General features: G+C 35.3%; 1 protein-coding gene across 2 annotated transcripts in view; it reads left to right on the top strand.

Annotated features, from left to right (window-relative positions):
* LOC128027318 (arf-GAP with Rho-GAP domain, ANK repeat and PH domain-containing protein 3) overlaps positions 1-17,164 on the top strand; it is a 32,451-nt gene extending 15,287 nt beyond the window's left edge. The window contains exons 7-34 of one of the 2 annotated variants that reach the window (XM_052614845.1): positions 6-75; positions 1,079-1,199; positions 1,511-1,695; positions 1,908-2,014; positions 3,076-3,275; positions 3,576-3,661; positions 3,792-3,974; positions 5,055-5,196; positions 5,463-5,567; positions 6,598-6,754; positions 7,139-7,241; positions 7,337-7,535; positions 7,642-7,705; positions 8,480-8,643; positions 8,742-8,954; positions 9,670-9,775; positions 9,884-10,031; positions 10,299-10,367; positions 10,446-10,520; positions 10,818-10,935; positions 11,070-11,198; positions 11,957-12,093; positions 12,194-12,276; positions 12,358-12,393; positions 12,845-12,908; positions 12,982-13,125; positions 13,221-13,259; positions 15,959-17,164. In XM_052614845.1, the coding sequence (XP_052470805.1) occupies positions 6-75; positions 1,079-1,199; positions 1,511-1,695; positions 1,908-2,014; positions 3,076-3,275; positions 3,576-3,661; positions 3,792-3,974; positions 5,055-5,196; positions 5,463-5,567; positions 6,598-6,754; positions 7,139-7,241; positions 7,337-7,535; positions 7,642-7,705; positions 8,480-8,643; positions 8,742-8,954; positions 9,670-9,775; positions 9,884-10,031; positions 10,299-10,367; positions 10,446-10,520; positions 10,818-10,935; positions 11,070-11,198; positions 11,957-12,093; positions 12,194-12,276; positions 12,358-12,393; positions 12,845-12,908; positions 12,982-13,125; positions 13,221-13,259; positions 15,959-16,360 (3,649 nt within the window). In that variant the 3' untranslated portion in view covers positions 16,361-17,164. The remainder of the gene's footprint in view (positions 1-5; positions 76-1,078; positions 1,200-1,510; positions 1,696-1,907; positions 2,015-3,075; positions 3,276-3,575; positions 3,662-3,791; positions 3,975-5,054; positions 5,197-5,462; positions 5,568-6,597; positions 6,755-7,138; positions 7,242-7,336; positions 7,536-7,641; positions 7,706-8,479; positions 8,644-8,741; positions 8,955-9,669; positions 9,776-9,883; positions 10,032-10,298; positions 10,368-10,445; positions 10,521-10,817; positions 10,936-11,069; positions 11,199-11,956; positions 12,094-12,193; positions 12,277-12,357; positions 12,394-12,844; positions 12,909-12,981; positions 13,126-13,220; positions 13,260-15,958) is intronic. The other variant, XM_052614844.1, reaches the window with a different exon arrangement.
* Positions 17,165-17,574: the final 410 nt, after the last annotated feature.

Here is a 17,574-nt window from a genome sequence, read left to right as displayed (position 1 = left end):
TATAGAAACTATGTGTTCCAGAAACGATATGTGAAGTTCGATGGGAAGAACTTGATGTACTTTGGTAGTGAAAAGGTAGGATTACATGTGAACAATTCTGAACAAACATCCTGATGTTTTATTATTGAAGGGGTCATATCATGCATTTATCACTCATTTCATATCATATGAAAAGATTGGGGTCAGTATGATTTTTGAAATAATTATCTTATGCTCACCAGGGCTACATTTATTGAATCAAAAATAAATGAAAAACTGTTATACTGTGAAATATTATTACATTTTAAAATAACTGTTTTCTATTTGAAGATATTTTTTTAAGTATGTTGCATTCCTGTGATGCAAAGCTGAATTTAATGTTTTTGTGGAAACTGTGACTTTTCGTCAATGTAATGCATCTTTATTGAATAAGAATATTAATTTCTTTAAAAAAGAATGTTATTGACCCCAAACCGTTGAATGCTAGTGCAGTTTTCCCACCCTCTTTCCATTGCTGTGGCATAAATCCCATCTTTGCATGTGTTTGGGCAGATCTGTAGCTCTGCCATATTGTGAACATTGAATAGTCTGTTAAACAGGTGAACAACGCTGAATAGATGCTGTTGACATGTAAAGGCCCTTTCACACCAAATGCAATACAAGAAATCTTGACAAATCACTGGTGAATGGTCTATTCATACAAAGAGTGAAATTAATATCCATTGGGCTGAATGAAAAGCATATTGCACAAACAATAGTTGATGCTAATCGACAACCAAATTCACGTGTGTGTTGAACCTTTCAGCACAGCTGGTCTGGGAAATGTTATGTTACACTATTTAGTCATTTAAGGTTTGCAAGTTAGTCTTTTTGGGCTGGGCAGGATGTTCGTGTTCCCAAAGTTACACTGCAGGGTGTTTTCATAGTACAATCAACCGATTCATCATGATATATGATGATATATAACCCATTTAAGCACTTCAGGCTTCCTGAAGACCTTCAGAATCCAAAGCATTCCTACATTCACTTGCGTTTTCCTGCAGACGTCACGTAAGTTGAAACACTGTTATTCCTAACACAAATGGTGTTTTTTCCTCAGGATGCTTATCCCAAAGGTGTGATCCCCTTAGCTGCCATACAGATGGTCCGCGTAGCCAAAGACAATAAATTTGAGGTTGTCACAAGTCACAGGACATTTGTCTTCAGAGCTGATAATGATGGTAAGCACAGCATTTTTAGCAGATAACGACATTTTTCTAAATTTACATTTATGCATTTGATGCTCAAAAGCGACTTTACAATGCATTTAAATTAAAAGTTCATGCATTCCCTGGCAATTGAAACCCATGATTAAAAATATATTTTTCATGGCAGATAATATATTATTGACATAACCTGGATTCCTGGAATCTTAAAGCATTTATTATGGCACAATATTCCAAAATAATGTTTTGAAAAGTGTTTTACCTTCTTATTTAATTTTTACTTGGTCAAACGAAACCTTAAGATGTCTCTTTATTTCTTTTCATAGTTCAGAGGAGCACATGGTGCAGCACGTTGCAGGAGCGGGTCAAAGAACAGCTGGTTTTCGGCCGCCCACGTTTTGGCCCTGGCAGTCACTGCCAAAAGAGCAGCTTCCTGGAGCTCAAAGGAACCAAGTCAAAGATCTACACAGCTATTATGATGGAGCAGATCTGGTTGTACAAGAATGAGCAGGTGATTAGTTAATCACGTTATAGCCATACTACGCTAGATTTAGTACTAATGATTTACTTTTACTTTTTTCTCTCAGTGTGATGCCATTTGATGAGTTTTTTAAACTTCTAATAGCATATGTGCAATTCATTCAAAAATAGTCTTAAATGATATGCGTCATGGAGGTTTAATTCTTAGTTAAAGGCTGGCTCTTTGTGATATGTGTTCTGCAGTGCTTTAAAAATGGACTTGGAATTACTGTAATCGAGGCCAGAGGTGCTACGATTCGTGATGGGAAGGGCAAGAGCTTTGATCTCATTACACCTTATAAAACCTTCAGGTAAACCGTTCAAGTCACGCTATGCTTCTGTTAAGTAGCTTGTACGAGTGTACCCTTTTAAGTCATTTCAAACTCTGCTAAAACTTTGTTTAATCGGTGATTTGATGATTTCCAATTTATAAATATATCTAGAGCTGAGTTTATTTTTCATAGCCCTTGGTTTAAAACAAGAAAAAAGAATTGGTCAATAAGGCAATTTCTTTAAAAACAAGTCCTATTATACATCATATCACACGACTTGAATTCTCAAATAAAAGACAAAGACAAATATGCAGATTTAAAAATAGATAATACATAATATTTAATATAGTTCTGTATTTTAAAATAAAAACTGTAATTATGGTTAAAGGTTTTTTTTTATATGCTACCTTTTATAAGGTTGAGATTTTTTTTTATCTCTTATGCCTATTTATTTGAAGATTGATTTCTGAAGATTGTATTAATTTCTGTGATGACTAAGCTACATTTTCTGCGGCTATTACTGCCGCTCAAGAAATATTTCTTATTGTTGTCAGTGTTGGAAACAGCTGTGCAGCTTAGTATTTCTGAGGCATCCCTGATACAGTTTTATCAGCACTCTTTGATGAACAGAGCGTTCAAAAGAACAGGATTTATTTGGAATTGTCATTTTTTGTAACATTATGAATGTCTTAACTATCACTTTTTATCAATTTAATGTGTCCTCACTGAATAAAAGTACAAATTTATTGGGGAAAAAAACATTTACAGACCCTAAACGTTTGAATGCTAGTGTATATTTTGTAATACACACACACACACACACACACAGTCTGGTTTACTATCCTTGTGGGCACTCTTCATAAGCGTAATGGATTTATACTGTATGAACTGTCTTTTCTATCTGGTTTTAAGTCCCCACCAGTATAGAAATAGTACACACAAACAAACACACACACATAGACGTTATTGAAATAAAGTCTAAATTTAACTACACACTTAAAGAAAGTAGAGAAGTCATACAGAGGTCTGTTCCCACAAAGAAAGCATGCCAGACCAGAGACATTTAATAGGCATTAAGAGGGTTGTGTGCATCCATGCAGCTTCACAGCAGAGTCAGAGCGAGAGAAGAGGGAATGGATGGAGGCCCTGCAGGAGTCTATAGCAGAAACACTATCTGATTACGAGGTGGCGGAGAAGATCTGGTCCAACAGGTCCAACAAGATCTGTGCAGACTGCAAAGCCATCAATCCGGACTGGGCATCCATCAATCTGTGTGTGGTCATCTGCAAGAACTGTGCAGGTGTGTGGCGGTCACTTATCACCTCGATGACGTTCAGCATTATAAATTGTGAATTAGACCAGAAATTGGTTTTCCCTTTTCCAAATAGTCACTAGCTTGCATGGTTTATGGCAGTGTTGAGTCTTGGTTGATACTGATGGTGCTGAGAGTTTCTAAGCTCATTTAAGAGTTCATGTGAGGTCCGTACACTACAGATAAAAGTGGCTCAGAGGCACCGTATCAGGAAGTCTTAGTGGGACAAACCGAATGAATGGTGCGCGGAGAGTGATGTGGTGCCTCTTTTGTTCCGTCTGCCTACAGGCCAGCATCGAGGTCTCGGCACAATGGTGTCGAAAGTGCAGAGTCTGAAACTAGACACCAGCGTGTGGAGCAATGAGATCGTCCAGGTAGGGGTTGCCGTGGGGTCTGAGTTTTTTTTTGTTTTGTTTTTTGCAAACTTATATTCCAGTTATCAGGATTCCTGTGATTTTTCCACAAGGTCTTTTACAAATGGGGCATTATGTTTATGTGTTCTAGCTCTTCATAATGCTTGGCAATGATAGAGCCAATGAATTCTGGGCGGCCAGACTTCCTGTGACTGAGGAGCTGGACTGTGATGTCTCACCAGAGCAGCGGAGAGAGTTTATCACACACAAATACAGAGAAGGCAGATATCGCCACCCTCAACCCAGATTTAGCACTCAAGAGGAACTTCTTAAGGTAAAAGATAAGCCTTTTACAGCTACAGGGGACAGATCATGCAAACCAGTGATAACTTGTGTAACAGGCATTAAGATTTTTCATTAAGTATTTAAGATTATTTATAGTTTTCAAAATACAGTAGTAAATAAAATAAAAATGCTTCAGAAGCGTTGTGTTTCATTTTAAATCACACAGTAAAACAAATAAAAATAAAAAATATCAGGGAATTTTAAAATTGAGTTTTCAGGCCTGGAAGATTTATGGAAGTAAAATAATAATAATCTGGTGTGTATATATATATATATATATATATATATATATATATATAATGCCCAATTATTTAATACTACTAATTATTACTTTATTAGTTTTAAATGCACAATTACATAGGTGGTAAAATAAAGAATAAATAAGTTAATTATAATAACTATTAATATTGTTATTATTACTAATATTATTATTTTGTAAATGCACAATTAAAATAAATAAAATAATAATCTAAAACTTGAATAATATGACTGACTGAAACCTTTGTGGAAACCTTGTGAAGATGTATATAATCCTTTCGCTTTGATAATGATGAGTTAATATTGCTCTCAGTTATCTTCAGAGCCAAATAACTTTTAGCACCTTTGCTCAATAAATGCATTTCCCTTTTCTCTTCTGCAACACACTTAATTTTGAAATACCCTGAATACTTCCTCAAATGAGAAGTGCAATGCACTATCGCAGGAGTAACAGCTTTGCTTCAAAAGAAAACTTTTAGATCAGTCTGCGCTGGGCCAGTGAGGACATCCTGTCTTAATATAGCTAGAGCCATCTAAGTATTATGCCAGCGGTCAAGCCAAGATTAGTGTGTATTATTCATTCTCAGGACTTTACCAAGGCTATCATTTGTGTGTCCAGGCTACCTATGAACCCCTGAATAAGCCGATGGCTGTGTCGTGAATTGAAAATAATTAAGAGCGATAATAAAAGACTGCAATGAATAGAAGGACTTCTGGAAGAAGCTTTTAATGTCCTTTGGCAAAATATGCAATTAGCGATGCATTTGTTGAAGTGTGTATACGTTTGTGTGTGTGTGTGGTCACCCTGCAGGCGCTGTGCACCGCTGTGACTGAGCAGAACCTGCTGAAGACAGTCACTCAGATTTTTGCGGAGGCCGAAGCCGTGCGACTCGCTGACGCTAACGGAAACGATAAGCGTGCATCCCCGCATTACTCATACACACAGTCAGCAGGTATGATCCAGTACTTCACTACAGACATGTTGCTTAAAGGGGAATATTTCATTTGACAGGCACCATGTCGGAAACGGGAAAAATAAACTCAATCACAGTTCCTTTAAAATTCAACATCTTGAACATTATGAAAAAAAAAATGTATTGATGTTTTTGCAACTCTCTTTGTTTCTCTGTACTACAACTACAATACAATTACACACTGTGGTGGATATGTCATCCTAAAGTGAGGTGTGAAGTATCTTATCGTAGTTTTCTGGATTCAGATTCCTGTGTTTATGATGAGATCATGCAGCCCGTCCTGTACTCCGGCTACCTCTACAAGTCAAGCTCCTTGAACAAAGGGACATTATCCCGCAGAACCAGAGACGGTAGGCGACTTTAGGAGCAGAATGAACCTATTCAGTAAAAATAAAGCTACTCAGAACTACTTCATACTCCTGCATGGAAATGCATTACAAGTTATGTAATCAGATTACTTTTTCAAGTAACTAGTAAAGTAACGCACTACTTTTAAATTAAGTAAATTAAATTGACAAATAAGTAACACAAGTACTTTTTTCCCATTTATTAACTGATATCTCTTCCGTCTCTATGTTAAGTAAAAAATTAACTATTGTGTTTTTTGTTATTAAAAAACAATAAGCATTCCCATCCCGGGTGATAAAAAGTAACATTACTTTCCAATCAATGCAATGAATGCTTTTTATGGAGTAATGCAGTTTTGTAATGCATTACTTTTACAATTAACTGCTCATCAGATTGTGTATTTATTAAATGAAATGGGTATTTTACCTAAAAAACATTAAAAAATTAAAATGCATTCAAAAGTTGGTGTTCAATAATAATTTTTTTAAGAAATGTTTAAAATGCATTCAGTTGATCGAAAGTGACACTAAAAACTGTTCTTTAAACTTTCTGTTCATCAAAGAATCCTATAAAAATGTATCATGGTTTCCACCAAAAAGTTAAGCAAACGTTTTCAACATTGTTAATGACCAGAAATGTTTCTTCAATAGTAAATCAGCATATTCGAATGATTATGTGACGCTGAAGACTAGAGTAATGATGCTGAAAATTCAGCTGCACATTACATGAATAAATTACATTTGAAAATATATTCAAACAGAAAGCAGTGATTTTAAATTCTAATAATATTCCACAATATTACTTTTTTTTTACAAAATAAATACAGCCTTAGTGACCTTAAAAGAGACTGTAAAACTACATTCAGACGAGTGTAAAACATGAGCATCTGATTACTGCTCAGTTCAAAACATCAGCGGTCTTGGACTTTATACTGACATCTGATACGAAACAGCACTGTAGTTTGATTGTTTTTGTGTTTGTGTGTGTGTGTGTGTGTTTTCTTTAATTACATGTTTGATTTGATTTATTCAGCAGATTTTCAGAAGTACTGGTGTTCGGTGGAGAAGTCCATTCTCTTCTATGAGTCTGACAGATGTCATGAGCCCAGTATGAAGATCGATGTGAAAGACATCATCTGTTTAGGAGTTAGCCGACCAGACTCCAGCAACAACAGCGGCTTTATTGACAAGTGGGTTTCAGTGAATAACCCAACATCCTATAGGACATATGTGACCCAGGACCACAAAACCATCATCTAAAAGCTGGATAAATAATCTTTCCATTCATTTATGGTTTGTTAGGATAGGATAATATTTGGCCGAGATACAACTATTTAAAAATCTGGAATCTGAGCGTGCAAAAATTCTAAATACTGAGAAAATCCCCTTTAAATCTATGCAAATGAATTTATTGTAATGCATATTACTTATCAAAAATTAAGTTTTGATATATTTATTGTAGGAAATGTACAAAATATCTTCATGGAACACAATCTTTACTTAATATCAGGGTCACATAAGTCATAGTATCTTAATCATAACATAACAATATGATTCTTCATTGTTCCTCTCAGATTTCGATACACATTTGAACTGTACCTAACATCTGATAAACTGATGCAGTTTGGCTTGGAGACTCCAGATGCGTTGCACAGTTGGGCGAGAGCAATAGGGAAGGTAAATATTCATCAGTCACGCTGTTCTCTGTGTAGACGGGAAATAGTTTGTCACATCAGTGCACTGGTTCTGACCTGGGTTTTGATCTCTGGCAGGCCACCACACCTCTCAGCTGTCACTGTCTGCTGGCGCGAGAGTTCGAGCGAGTGGGCGTCCTGCACTACAAGGCCATGCTAGACCCACAGCAGTGGAAAGAAGGCTTCTTTGTTCTGCAGAAGTCCAACCTGTTCATATGCCCTGGAAATGATGGAGCCGCAGAGGATATTATAAACCTGAAACGCCTACAGGAGCTCAGTGAGTCCGTTAGCTCAATCACTGTGAAACTGCTGCTAAATATACCCTCAGGGATTAATAAATGAGCTATGTACTTATCAGTCTTTGTCTTGGGTTAAAAATAAAGGCATTGCATCGGAAACAGAGAACCATGAGAAGAAGGACATCCTGGTTCTTGTTGAGAAAGGAAGGTGGGTCTTTGACTTCTTTTAATGTGTATGTTTAAGCCAAAATGAAACCTGTTTGCTTTCTTAAAGGAATAGCTCTCCCCAAAAATGTATTTTGCTTAAAAAATACCATAAGGCCGTTCAAGATGAAGTAATTTTCTTCATCAGAACAGATTTGGAGTGGATGCTCTGCAGTGAATGGGTGCCGTCAGAATGAGAGTCCAAACAGCTGATAAAAACATCACAGTAATCCAAACCACTCCAGTCCATCAATTGTGAAGCAAAAAACTGTGTTTGTTCAACAAATCCATCATTAAGATGTTTTTAACTTCAAACCGTTGTATCCGGCTAGAATCCATAATTCATAATTCTCCAGTGAAAAAGTCATCTCATTTGCATCGGGAGAGAAATATGCATAGAAGTGAAAACAGTTTTAAACAAATACATCAGTGGGTTAAAGTTAAAACACCTTTATGGTTTTATTTCATTTCACTTCATAAGATGTTAACTGATGGACTGGAGAGGTGTGGATTATTGTGATGTTTTTATCAGCTGTTTGGACTCTATTTCTGACGGCACCCATTCACTGCAGCAAGTGATGTAATACTAACTTTCCAAAATGAAGAAACAAACTCTCATCTTGGCCTGAGGGTGAGAACATTTTCAACAAATTTTCATTTTGGGGTGAACTATTCCTTTAATACACTTCCATGTTCTTATTGCAAATGATTGCATTTCATTACAACAAAGAAAAAGTCCCATTATTCTGTGAACAAAATATAATGCGTCTGTCTGCAGGACTCTGCATCTGCAGGGCATGGGCAGGACCGATTTCTCCCTGTGGTACGCAGACATTCAGAAGGCAGCGGGAGGGAAAGGAAACACCCTGAAAGACCAGCAGCTCAGCAGAAATGACATCCCCATCATCGTCGACAGCTGCATTGCCTTTATAACTCAGTATGGTGAGAAATCCCTGTGCTTTGTACTGAAGACATTCCACCCGGCCTAAATAATTATTAAATGAATTAACATTGAAGTCCAAATGCTCTCTCTTACACAGGTCTGGGCCATGAGGGGATATACAGGAAAAATGGTGCGAAGTCCAGAATCAAGCTTTTGATGGAGGAGTTTCGTAAGGACGCCCGCAATGTGAAACTCCGTATTGGAGATAACTTCATCGAGGACGTGACGGATGTACTGAAAAGGTTCTTTCGGGAGATTGATGATCCTATATTCATGGCAGATCTCCACCCCTTCTGGAGGGAAGCTGCCAGTTAGTACCGTACACTTTCTTTGAAATGCCATTTAAAAATTGTTTTTTATAGAACACATAAACTAGCATTCCAAAGTTTGGAGTTTTTATGTGGAAGTCTCTTATGCTCACCAAAGCTGCATTTATTTGATCAAAATACAGTAAAAACCAATAATTCAGTGACATTTTATTACAATTAGAATTTTCTATTTGAATACATTTTAAAAAGTAATGTTTTCCTGAATTTACAAATCTTTTATAACATTATAAAAGTCTTTACTGTTATTTTTGATAAATTCAATGCATCCTACCTCAAACTTTTGAAATGGTAGTGCATTTTTTTGTTAAAACAAAATACTGTAATATATTCTTAATCACAATCACAGTTGAGCAGTCCTACTAATGAATTAATAAAATTGCATAATTTTTGAAAGTACAAAAATTGCATCGGTAACACAAACAGATACCCAAAAAAGACTAATTAGACAACTTGTTTGCAAACTTTTCTTCAGTTAATTTTACGGAGTAATTTTAAGTGGTTTAAAAGGAATACAGTAAGATTCACTCTGTACATTAAATGCATATAAATGCTTATTAAATGCATATTTAAAAAAGTGGATTTTACAACCATAAACTTGAAGTTTTGAACAACCCAGAACATTTGTATAACTGACAACAAACATACTGGATTTTGCCTAGTTTGAGTTGTCTCAGTGATTTCTCATACTACATGCAGAGATCCCTCAAAAGCCACAGCGTTTGGACCGATACAAAGAGCTGATTCGAGGGTTACCTCGGGTCAACAGAATGACTTTAGCAGCTCTCATCAGTCATCTCTTCAGGTGAGTCTTTCTTCTGAATCTGCTTCAGCCACGTCTGGTCTGTGTTCATTTCTAGCAGCTCTCACATGTCTTTCTCTTCCTCTCTCTCTCTCTCTCTCTCTCTCTTAGGGTGCAGAAGTGTGCTGATCTCAATCAGATGTGCACTAAGAACCTGTCCCTGCTTTTCGCTCCTAGCCTGTTTCAGACTGATGGCAAAGGGGAACATGAGGTTAAAATCATACAAGACCTCATCGATAACTACTTGTATATATTTGATGTAAGTAAATAACTTCATTGCATGATATTATAGCAAAAGTATAGCAGCCCCATAGCGAAGAGGGACAGTACTTATAAATACCATGGAACAAATTAATCAATTCATTCTGAATATCATGCAAATTTTTGAATGCTATAGAACCCCAGTGGTATAAAAATACAAAAAACATAGTAGTACCATTTTTTAAAAAATTTTGTGGAATGCAGTTTTGTGTAAATGTGAATAATTTTGATGCTTTTTAAAGGTTTATTTTTTGTGTTTGGTCAGATCGATGAAGAACATCAAACTCAGATTGAACTGGAAATCAGTTTGATAACCACCTGGAGAGACACACAGGTAGAGTAAAAAAAATAAAAAATAAAATAAAATTATATATAGTATTATATTTGAATAAGTTTCATATGTTTCTTCCAGCTCTCACAGGCAGGGGACTTGATTATTGAAGTATATTTAGAAGAAAAGTTACCAGACTGTTGCATCACTTTGAAAGTAAGTAATCATATTTGAAAAAAGAAAAAAGAAATATATATATATATATATATATATATATATATATATATATATATATGCAATTTTCTGAAACACAAAAATGTGTATAAAATTATGTGTATATACATCCCTAGGCAGGATTTGATTTCAACATTTATTATTATGCTAGCATATAGATGGCCTCAAAGCTAACATACATAAAATAATATTGTGAAAAAAAGCATAAATTTTTATTTTATGTTGCTGTTGCACAGCAGTACCACACGGTGGCAGACTCAAACCATTACTCTCCCACAGGTGTCTCCCACAATGTGTGCTGAGGAGCTGACCAATCAGGTGCTGTATATGAGAAATATTCCTGCCGGGGAAAAAGAGGTGTGGATGACCTTTGAGGCCATCGAGGAAGGAGAGCTTGGTAAAAACAAAATGCACACTATTCAACACAATTTCACTTCAGTCACTACTGAAGTTTATCAGACACTGCAGTGCAAGCAATGTTTTTTAAGGCCGGGAGAAACAATAGATAAATGCAGGATGTCATTTCTGCAGAGCGACCTCTTCACCCCAAAGAGTTGGTTCTGGAACAAGCGCTACAGTGGTGTAAAATGGCCGATCCCAGCTCGGCGTATCTGGTGGTGAAGAAGGTGCCTAGAGGAGAAGCTATTGACATCTTCACAGGTGAATGCATTCTCATTTCATTAGATTAAATGACTTTCAGAAAGTATAGTGACGTGTTGAATATTTTCTTGAGTATTTGATCCAAAAATGTTTATAAGTACAAATATTCCATTTAGTCTCTCCACTAACTTGAGGAAAGAAAATGCATAAAAATTGCAATGCTTTTCAAAAGTTTGAGATTTTTGTTGTTTTTAAATAAGGTAGTGTATGCTCTATTATGCATGCATTAAAAAAAAAGGAAGTAATCTTGTGAAATATTATTAACATTTCAGACAACAGATTAATATTTATTTTCAAATGTAATTTATTCCTGTGATCAAAGCTGTATTTTCAGCATCATTACTCCATTCTTCAGTGTCACATGATCTTCAGAAATCAATCTAATGTGATTATTTGCTGCTCAAAAACATTTCTTATATGGAAAGCTTTTGAAAATAGTCATGCTGCTTAATATTTATTAATATATCCTTGCTAAATAAAAGTGTTAATTTCTTTAAAAAAAAAACTCCAAACTTGTGAACAGTAGAGTATACAAAAATTATATATATTAAAAAAAAAAGAGTAGAAAGAAAATATATCACATTGTCACATTGAATTATTACTACACACAACTATTACTATACATCTCTGAAGCCGTATTTTGTCACATGTAAAAAAAGAAAAAAACGATTTACCTCGTTACAAAATTGTACAAAATGCTACAGCTGTGTTGTTGTTGACCTTGTGTCTGTTGTATCTGTGTGTGTTGTGGGCTGCAGCCTATAAGAGTGAGATAGTGAAGTCTGGAGTGCTGAAGTGTCGGGAAGAGCCGCCCAAACTCTTGCAAGGAAACAAATTCCAGGAGCGATCATTTCAAATTAAAGACCACAGATTGCTCCTGTTGAAGGACAAAAAAGTATGTATAGAGTTCACCACCATCTTCTACTTTACAGCATGTCAGAAGATTCTGTATGAATGAGAAGACTAAAAATAAAAGCATCTTTCCTACATCACAGAGCCACAGACCTGAGAAAGAGTGGCAACTGAAAACCTTGAAGATTTACATGGGGATCAGAAAGAAGTTAAAACCACCTACAAAGTGAGATGCACATCCAGCAATACGCTTCTTTTCATCAGTGAACTTGATGGAACTTTAAATAACAAACATGTTTACTTGCAGATGGGGATTAACAGTGATGCTGGACAAACACCAGTTGTAAGTTGTTGTTTTTATATACATACATTATATACATACACACACACATATCTATATATACACACATGTTATATACTGTACTATAAGTTCCAGTTCTCACAATTAAAATTAGCATGCATATTACTTGCATACTGGCTGTTTATTAGTACTTATAAAGCACATAATAATGCTTTATTCTGTATGTCCATATTCTAAAGCCCTTAATCCAAAACTTAACAACTACCTTGCTGACTATTAACTTGCCGAAAATTTGGAGTTTTAGGCAAAATCATAGTTAATAGAATTAGTCCCCAAACTGAAGTGTGACCATAATAGTGTGTATTATAGGACATAAGTATGCATGCATTCAAAAGCATTATATATTACTTTGCAATGCATTGCACAAGCTTGACAGAAAGTGTCTTATGTATAGCATCATAGTGAACAGTAATCACTCTCCTTGACCTCACAGGTACCTCAGCTGTTCCTGTGAGACCGAATTATGGGACTGGATGACGAATTTACTAAAAGCACAGGTACAGCATGTTTTAAATTGAACGTTTATCGACATTTCAGAGCTGTGTCTTAACATTAACATCCCTCCCTCAGAATGATGATTTGCGTCCACCTGTGATGAGACGGCACTCTTCCTCTGACATTTCCAAGCAGAAGTTTGGCACCATGCCGCTTGTGCCCATCAGAGGAGAGGAGAGCAATACCAACTCCACCATGCTCTCCGCCAATCAGACTCTGGTACGACACACAGGCGTCCTCCAGTGGTTCAGTGCATGTAATGCTCACTTGGTCTTTGCTTTGAGACTTAACTTTTTGTCTGTGTATTTTTGCAGAGGAAGCTCCACACGAGAAGGGCTCTCTCAATGTTCTTTGTAAGTATTTCTCTTGTATCTGCAGATTAATCCAATGCTTTTTATATAACAATTATTTTAAAGGAATAGTTTAACCTAAAATGAAAATTTGCTGAATATTTACTCACCTCCAGGCAATCCAAGATGTAGATGAGTAAATTTGAAGAAATTTTGCATTACGTCACTTACTTGCTCACCGATGAATCCTCTGCAGTGAATGGGTGCCGTCAGAATGAGAGTCCAAACAGCTGATGAAAACATCACAATAATCCACACCACTCCACTCCATCAGTTAACATCTGGTGAAGTGAAAAAAAGCTGCGTGTTTAACATTTTTAACTTCAAATCATTACTAGTTGTCGATCCATAACATTGCGTTCTCCTGTGAAAAAGTATTCTTTTCTGAATCAGGAGAGAAATATGCATAAATCAGACACAGTTTACAAGCAGCTCAAAACAGATCTTGGTGGATTTTGATGTAAGAGGAGAATAGGAGGTGGACTTTTTCATTGGAGGAAGAGTTATTATAGATTATAGACTTTGGACAGAAGTGATCATTTAAAGTTATAATTATGGATTTTATTATTACAAATACACAAATTTTGACTTCAGAAGACATGGAGGTTCGATGGACTGGAGTGGTGTGGATTACTTTTTAATCAGCTTTTATCAGCTGTTCGGACTCTAATTCTGACGGCACCCATTCACTTTCAGAGCATCCATCGCTGAGCAAGTGACATAATGCAGATGAAGAAACAAGCTCATCTTGGATGGTCTGAGGGTGCATACATTTTCAGCAAATTGTCATTTTGGGGTGAACTATTCCTTTGATGTTCAGTTTCACACCTTTGCATACAAGTTTTGTTGCCATTTCTTCAACACAATCAGTCACAATTACTCTGATTACAGTGGCTGGTCGAAATGTAAAAGTAGGAGGTTTGGAATGTATCAAATGACTTTTGCGTCTAAAAGCGCTCAGAAATTTAGGAGTGTGTTTTACAAAAGAAGCCTATACTTAATGTAGGAATTCCCTTTGACTTCCTCGGCCCTTCCCCCCATTCCTGTTGGGAAGCAGGGTTTCCTGATATGACAGGATGCATTTGGAGGAAGAAAGCTTCTACTGCATTGTTCTGCAACTGTAGCCTTGAGGGAGGGCAGGGAGCTCGCTTCACCTCTTGTGTTTAGGGGAAAAGACACAGCTTCTGGTGTATCCCGGCCCAAAAGCTTGCACAAGCAAATTGTCTGCGGGCTGCATGCTTTTGTCCTCAATGAATCTGGCAATTATCTTGATGATGTCTCTCTGATACTGAGACAAAAGTTTCAACTCAGAAAAAGGAAGTAATTTGTTTTTAACATTGTTGAGGGTCGAATCCCTTTCTGCGTATGTCCCGCTAACCACAAATACCTCTTTTGTTCGCATAATGGTAGATCATCTAATTAGACATCAGGTATTCTCATGAGATAACAGTCCCCAGTGTGTTCAGAACCTATCACCTGTATGGTTAAGATCTAGTTTTATTATCTTCGTTCACGATACTGATTTGCTTTGGATGTACACATCTGTGTACGCAAGCTCATATGCTTGTATTTTCTAAACCGATAGCTTCATAGTTTGGTCTGATTGGTTGAGCTTTAAATTCAAAGCTGTTGTAAAATAGCAGATAGTAGATAGTATGTATGCATGTATTCATTTATTTCTTTATTAAACAATATTTATAACATATATATATATTGTTGTTTATTTTCTATGTAAATTTAAATGTAATGTCATACTTCAACAACAACAATTATAACAATAAACGCATAACATAGTAATAGTAGTTTAAAAAATTATTATTATAAGGTTCTTATAATAGTATATTCTAGTATATTCACTATAATATATTTATGACTAATTTTGTTTATATATATATATATATATATATATATATATATATATATATACATACACACACTCATTTATATATTAAGAAAATTCAAAGATAAAACATTATTTAATAATAATTTAATTATAATAATATACTTTAGTTATTTTATAGTAGTTTGTAGTATAAGGTTTATGTAATGGTATATTCACTATATTAGGGCTGATTTAATAGTTAATAAAAACAAATGTCATAAAACAACGACAATAATAAAATAATAATAATAATAATAATACTTATTATTACAAAGTGTGTGTAATATTTTAAGATTCATTTAAAAAGTCTTGCTTCATATAGTTGCATAAATATATAAGGTCCTACAACAACAAAAACAATAATAATAATAATTATCATTATTATTATTGTATACCACAACTATTATTATAATAATAAAACACAATATGATTGTAGTATACAATAATAATAATAATCATATTAGCAATAATAATCATAATAAAATATTGCTGTTATAACTATTGATCTTTTTATTATTATTTTTAAGGTTCAAATTTCATTATTTCTGATAAGAATTGAATATGATCATTATCCCTAGATTTATTTATTGAACATTGGGTTCTCTTATCATCATATTGCTGTGGTTTTGATTTGAATTCAATCTTTGTGTAGAGTTTTTCAAAACTATTTCAGAACTATGTTTAAAGTGCCTGTAGTGGATGGCCTTTCATTGGTTTAAAGGCTTGGGCCCATACAATTAACTGATTTGAAATGCACTACAGATATCTTTTTGACCAACTGGTATGTCTTCCCATTGTCTTTTTTGTTTTTCCTACTCAGCCCATGAAGGTGCAGCAGGACTCGTTTGAGGAGCGCATTGAAAGCTCGGAGCCTTTGTACGAGGAGGTGGGCGACTTCGGTCTGCAGGTGCTCAAGTCTTTGGAAACTAGCTTCCTGTCCAGTGCTCACACAGAGACACAGGAGGTGCCAGCACGGCCCGTCAGCCTCGGACAGAGGAAGGCCTTCTCCCTGGAACGCATGGTTGGATCAAACCCTGTTCACTCTCTCTTATCCTCTGGCGAGTCTATAGACACTTTGGGCCAGGAGGACTCTCTACGCGTCCCAGGTAAACACAGGTCCCACAGATCATGTAGCCCCCAACAGGAACTGCTGTTACAGGAACTCTCCACGATGTTCAGCAAGAAACCAGAGTCTGAAGAGCAGCGTGACAACCTCACCTGAGCTCCGAGACCAAATCAATCTCAAGAGCAATTTGCTTTCGAACTAGATATCACTGTTAATATATATATTCCCATGTGTGAGTGTTGTCTGAAATTGGCTAGTAAGAATCCAGTATTAAATTGATTTCATTTTTATAAACATAAAGTATTGTGCCAAAGCAGTCAGTGAAATTAAAATATGAGTCTGTGAATCTGTGCTAGAAATTATTTTGTATGAATTGGATAAATCTGTTTTGTGCATTTGTTGACTTGTTACACTGAAACTGACCGACCTCTCGAAATTTCTTAAAAATGTCACATGATATTTTATTCTATTATTTGTACCTAAAGGTTAAATTACATTTCAGCTCACTTTCATAACTGTTTTTTAAAACACATTTCTTGGCTCAGTAACATTGTTCTCTGTATAACAGTTAGAAATGCAAGTAAAGCAAAGCATATGCAGTCTGTAACATATAATCAGTGGTCTTATCAGCAGAGAAAAAACATTTAGAGTGATATTCCTGAACTGCAGACTGATTAAATGACTACTGTATGGGTGCATTTCACTTAATCTAGACGTATACAGTGTATTATATTTATTAATTTATTTATATAGACTATTTGGTTTTTTTCTCAGTGTTTGAAGGAACATTATCAGAAGTTTTGACAGTAACAGTAGAGGGCAGTATAGATACAGCTCATGATGTCCTGACAATCTAAAGCTTTTTTTTAACTGCTGATTTTCACTCCTCTTTACAAGCGTTTATTAAAGGCATGTACAGTTCTATAAATTCATAACAAAATAAATCTGTTCTCATCCTGATTTTTTTTTTTTGTTCTTTTGTATTTTAATAACATTTTTGATTGTTTCTCCAATTAATAAAGTATCAGTTGTTTTTAACCCTATTTTTAAAGAAGATCATACATATATGAAGCACTGCTACTGTAATGAATTATTTACTGCTATATTATTCCTGTATAATTTCCTGTTATATTTAATACTAAAATGTTTTTCTATTGTTATGGCATGTTTTCGGTCAATATCGGATACTTTGATATGCATCAATTTTTTTATATAATTTTTTTTTTTATAGTTTATTGCATAAAAAGTCTCGCATTTTGATTAATTTAATTCATGTGTGCTTAAGTATTTTGAATTGTCTTTATGTTTTTAGCTGCTGAGATCTTAATAAATGCAGAGGCATCAATATCAAGATTGTTGGTGGTCAAATA

This window comes from Carassius gibelio, chromosome A14 (genome assembly GCF_023724105.1).
Source record: "Carassius gibelio isolate Cgi1373 ecotype wild population from Czech Republic chromosome A14, carGib1.2-hapl.c, whole genome shotgun sequence".
Lineage (NCBI taxonomy): Eukaryota > Metazoa > Chordata > Actinopteri > Cypriniformes > Cyprinidae > Carassius > Carassius gibelio.
This window is presented reverse-complemented; position numbering and strand designations above follow the sequence as displayed.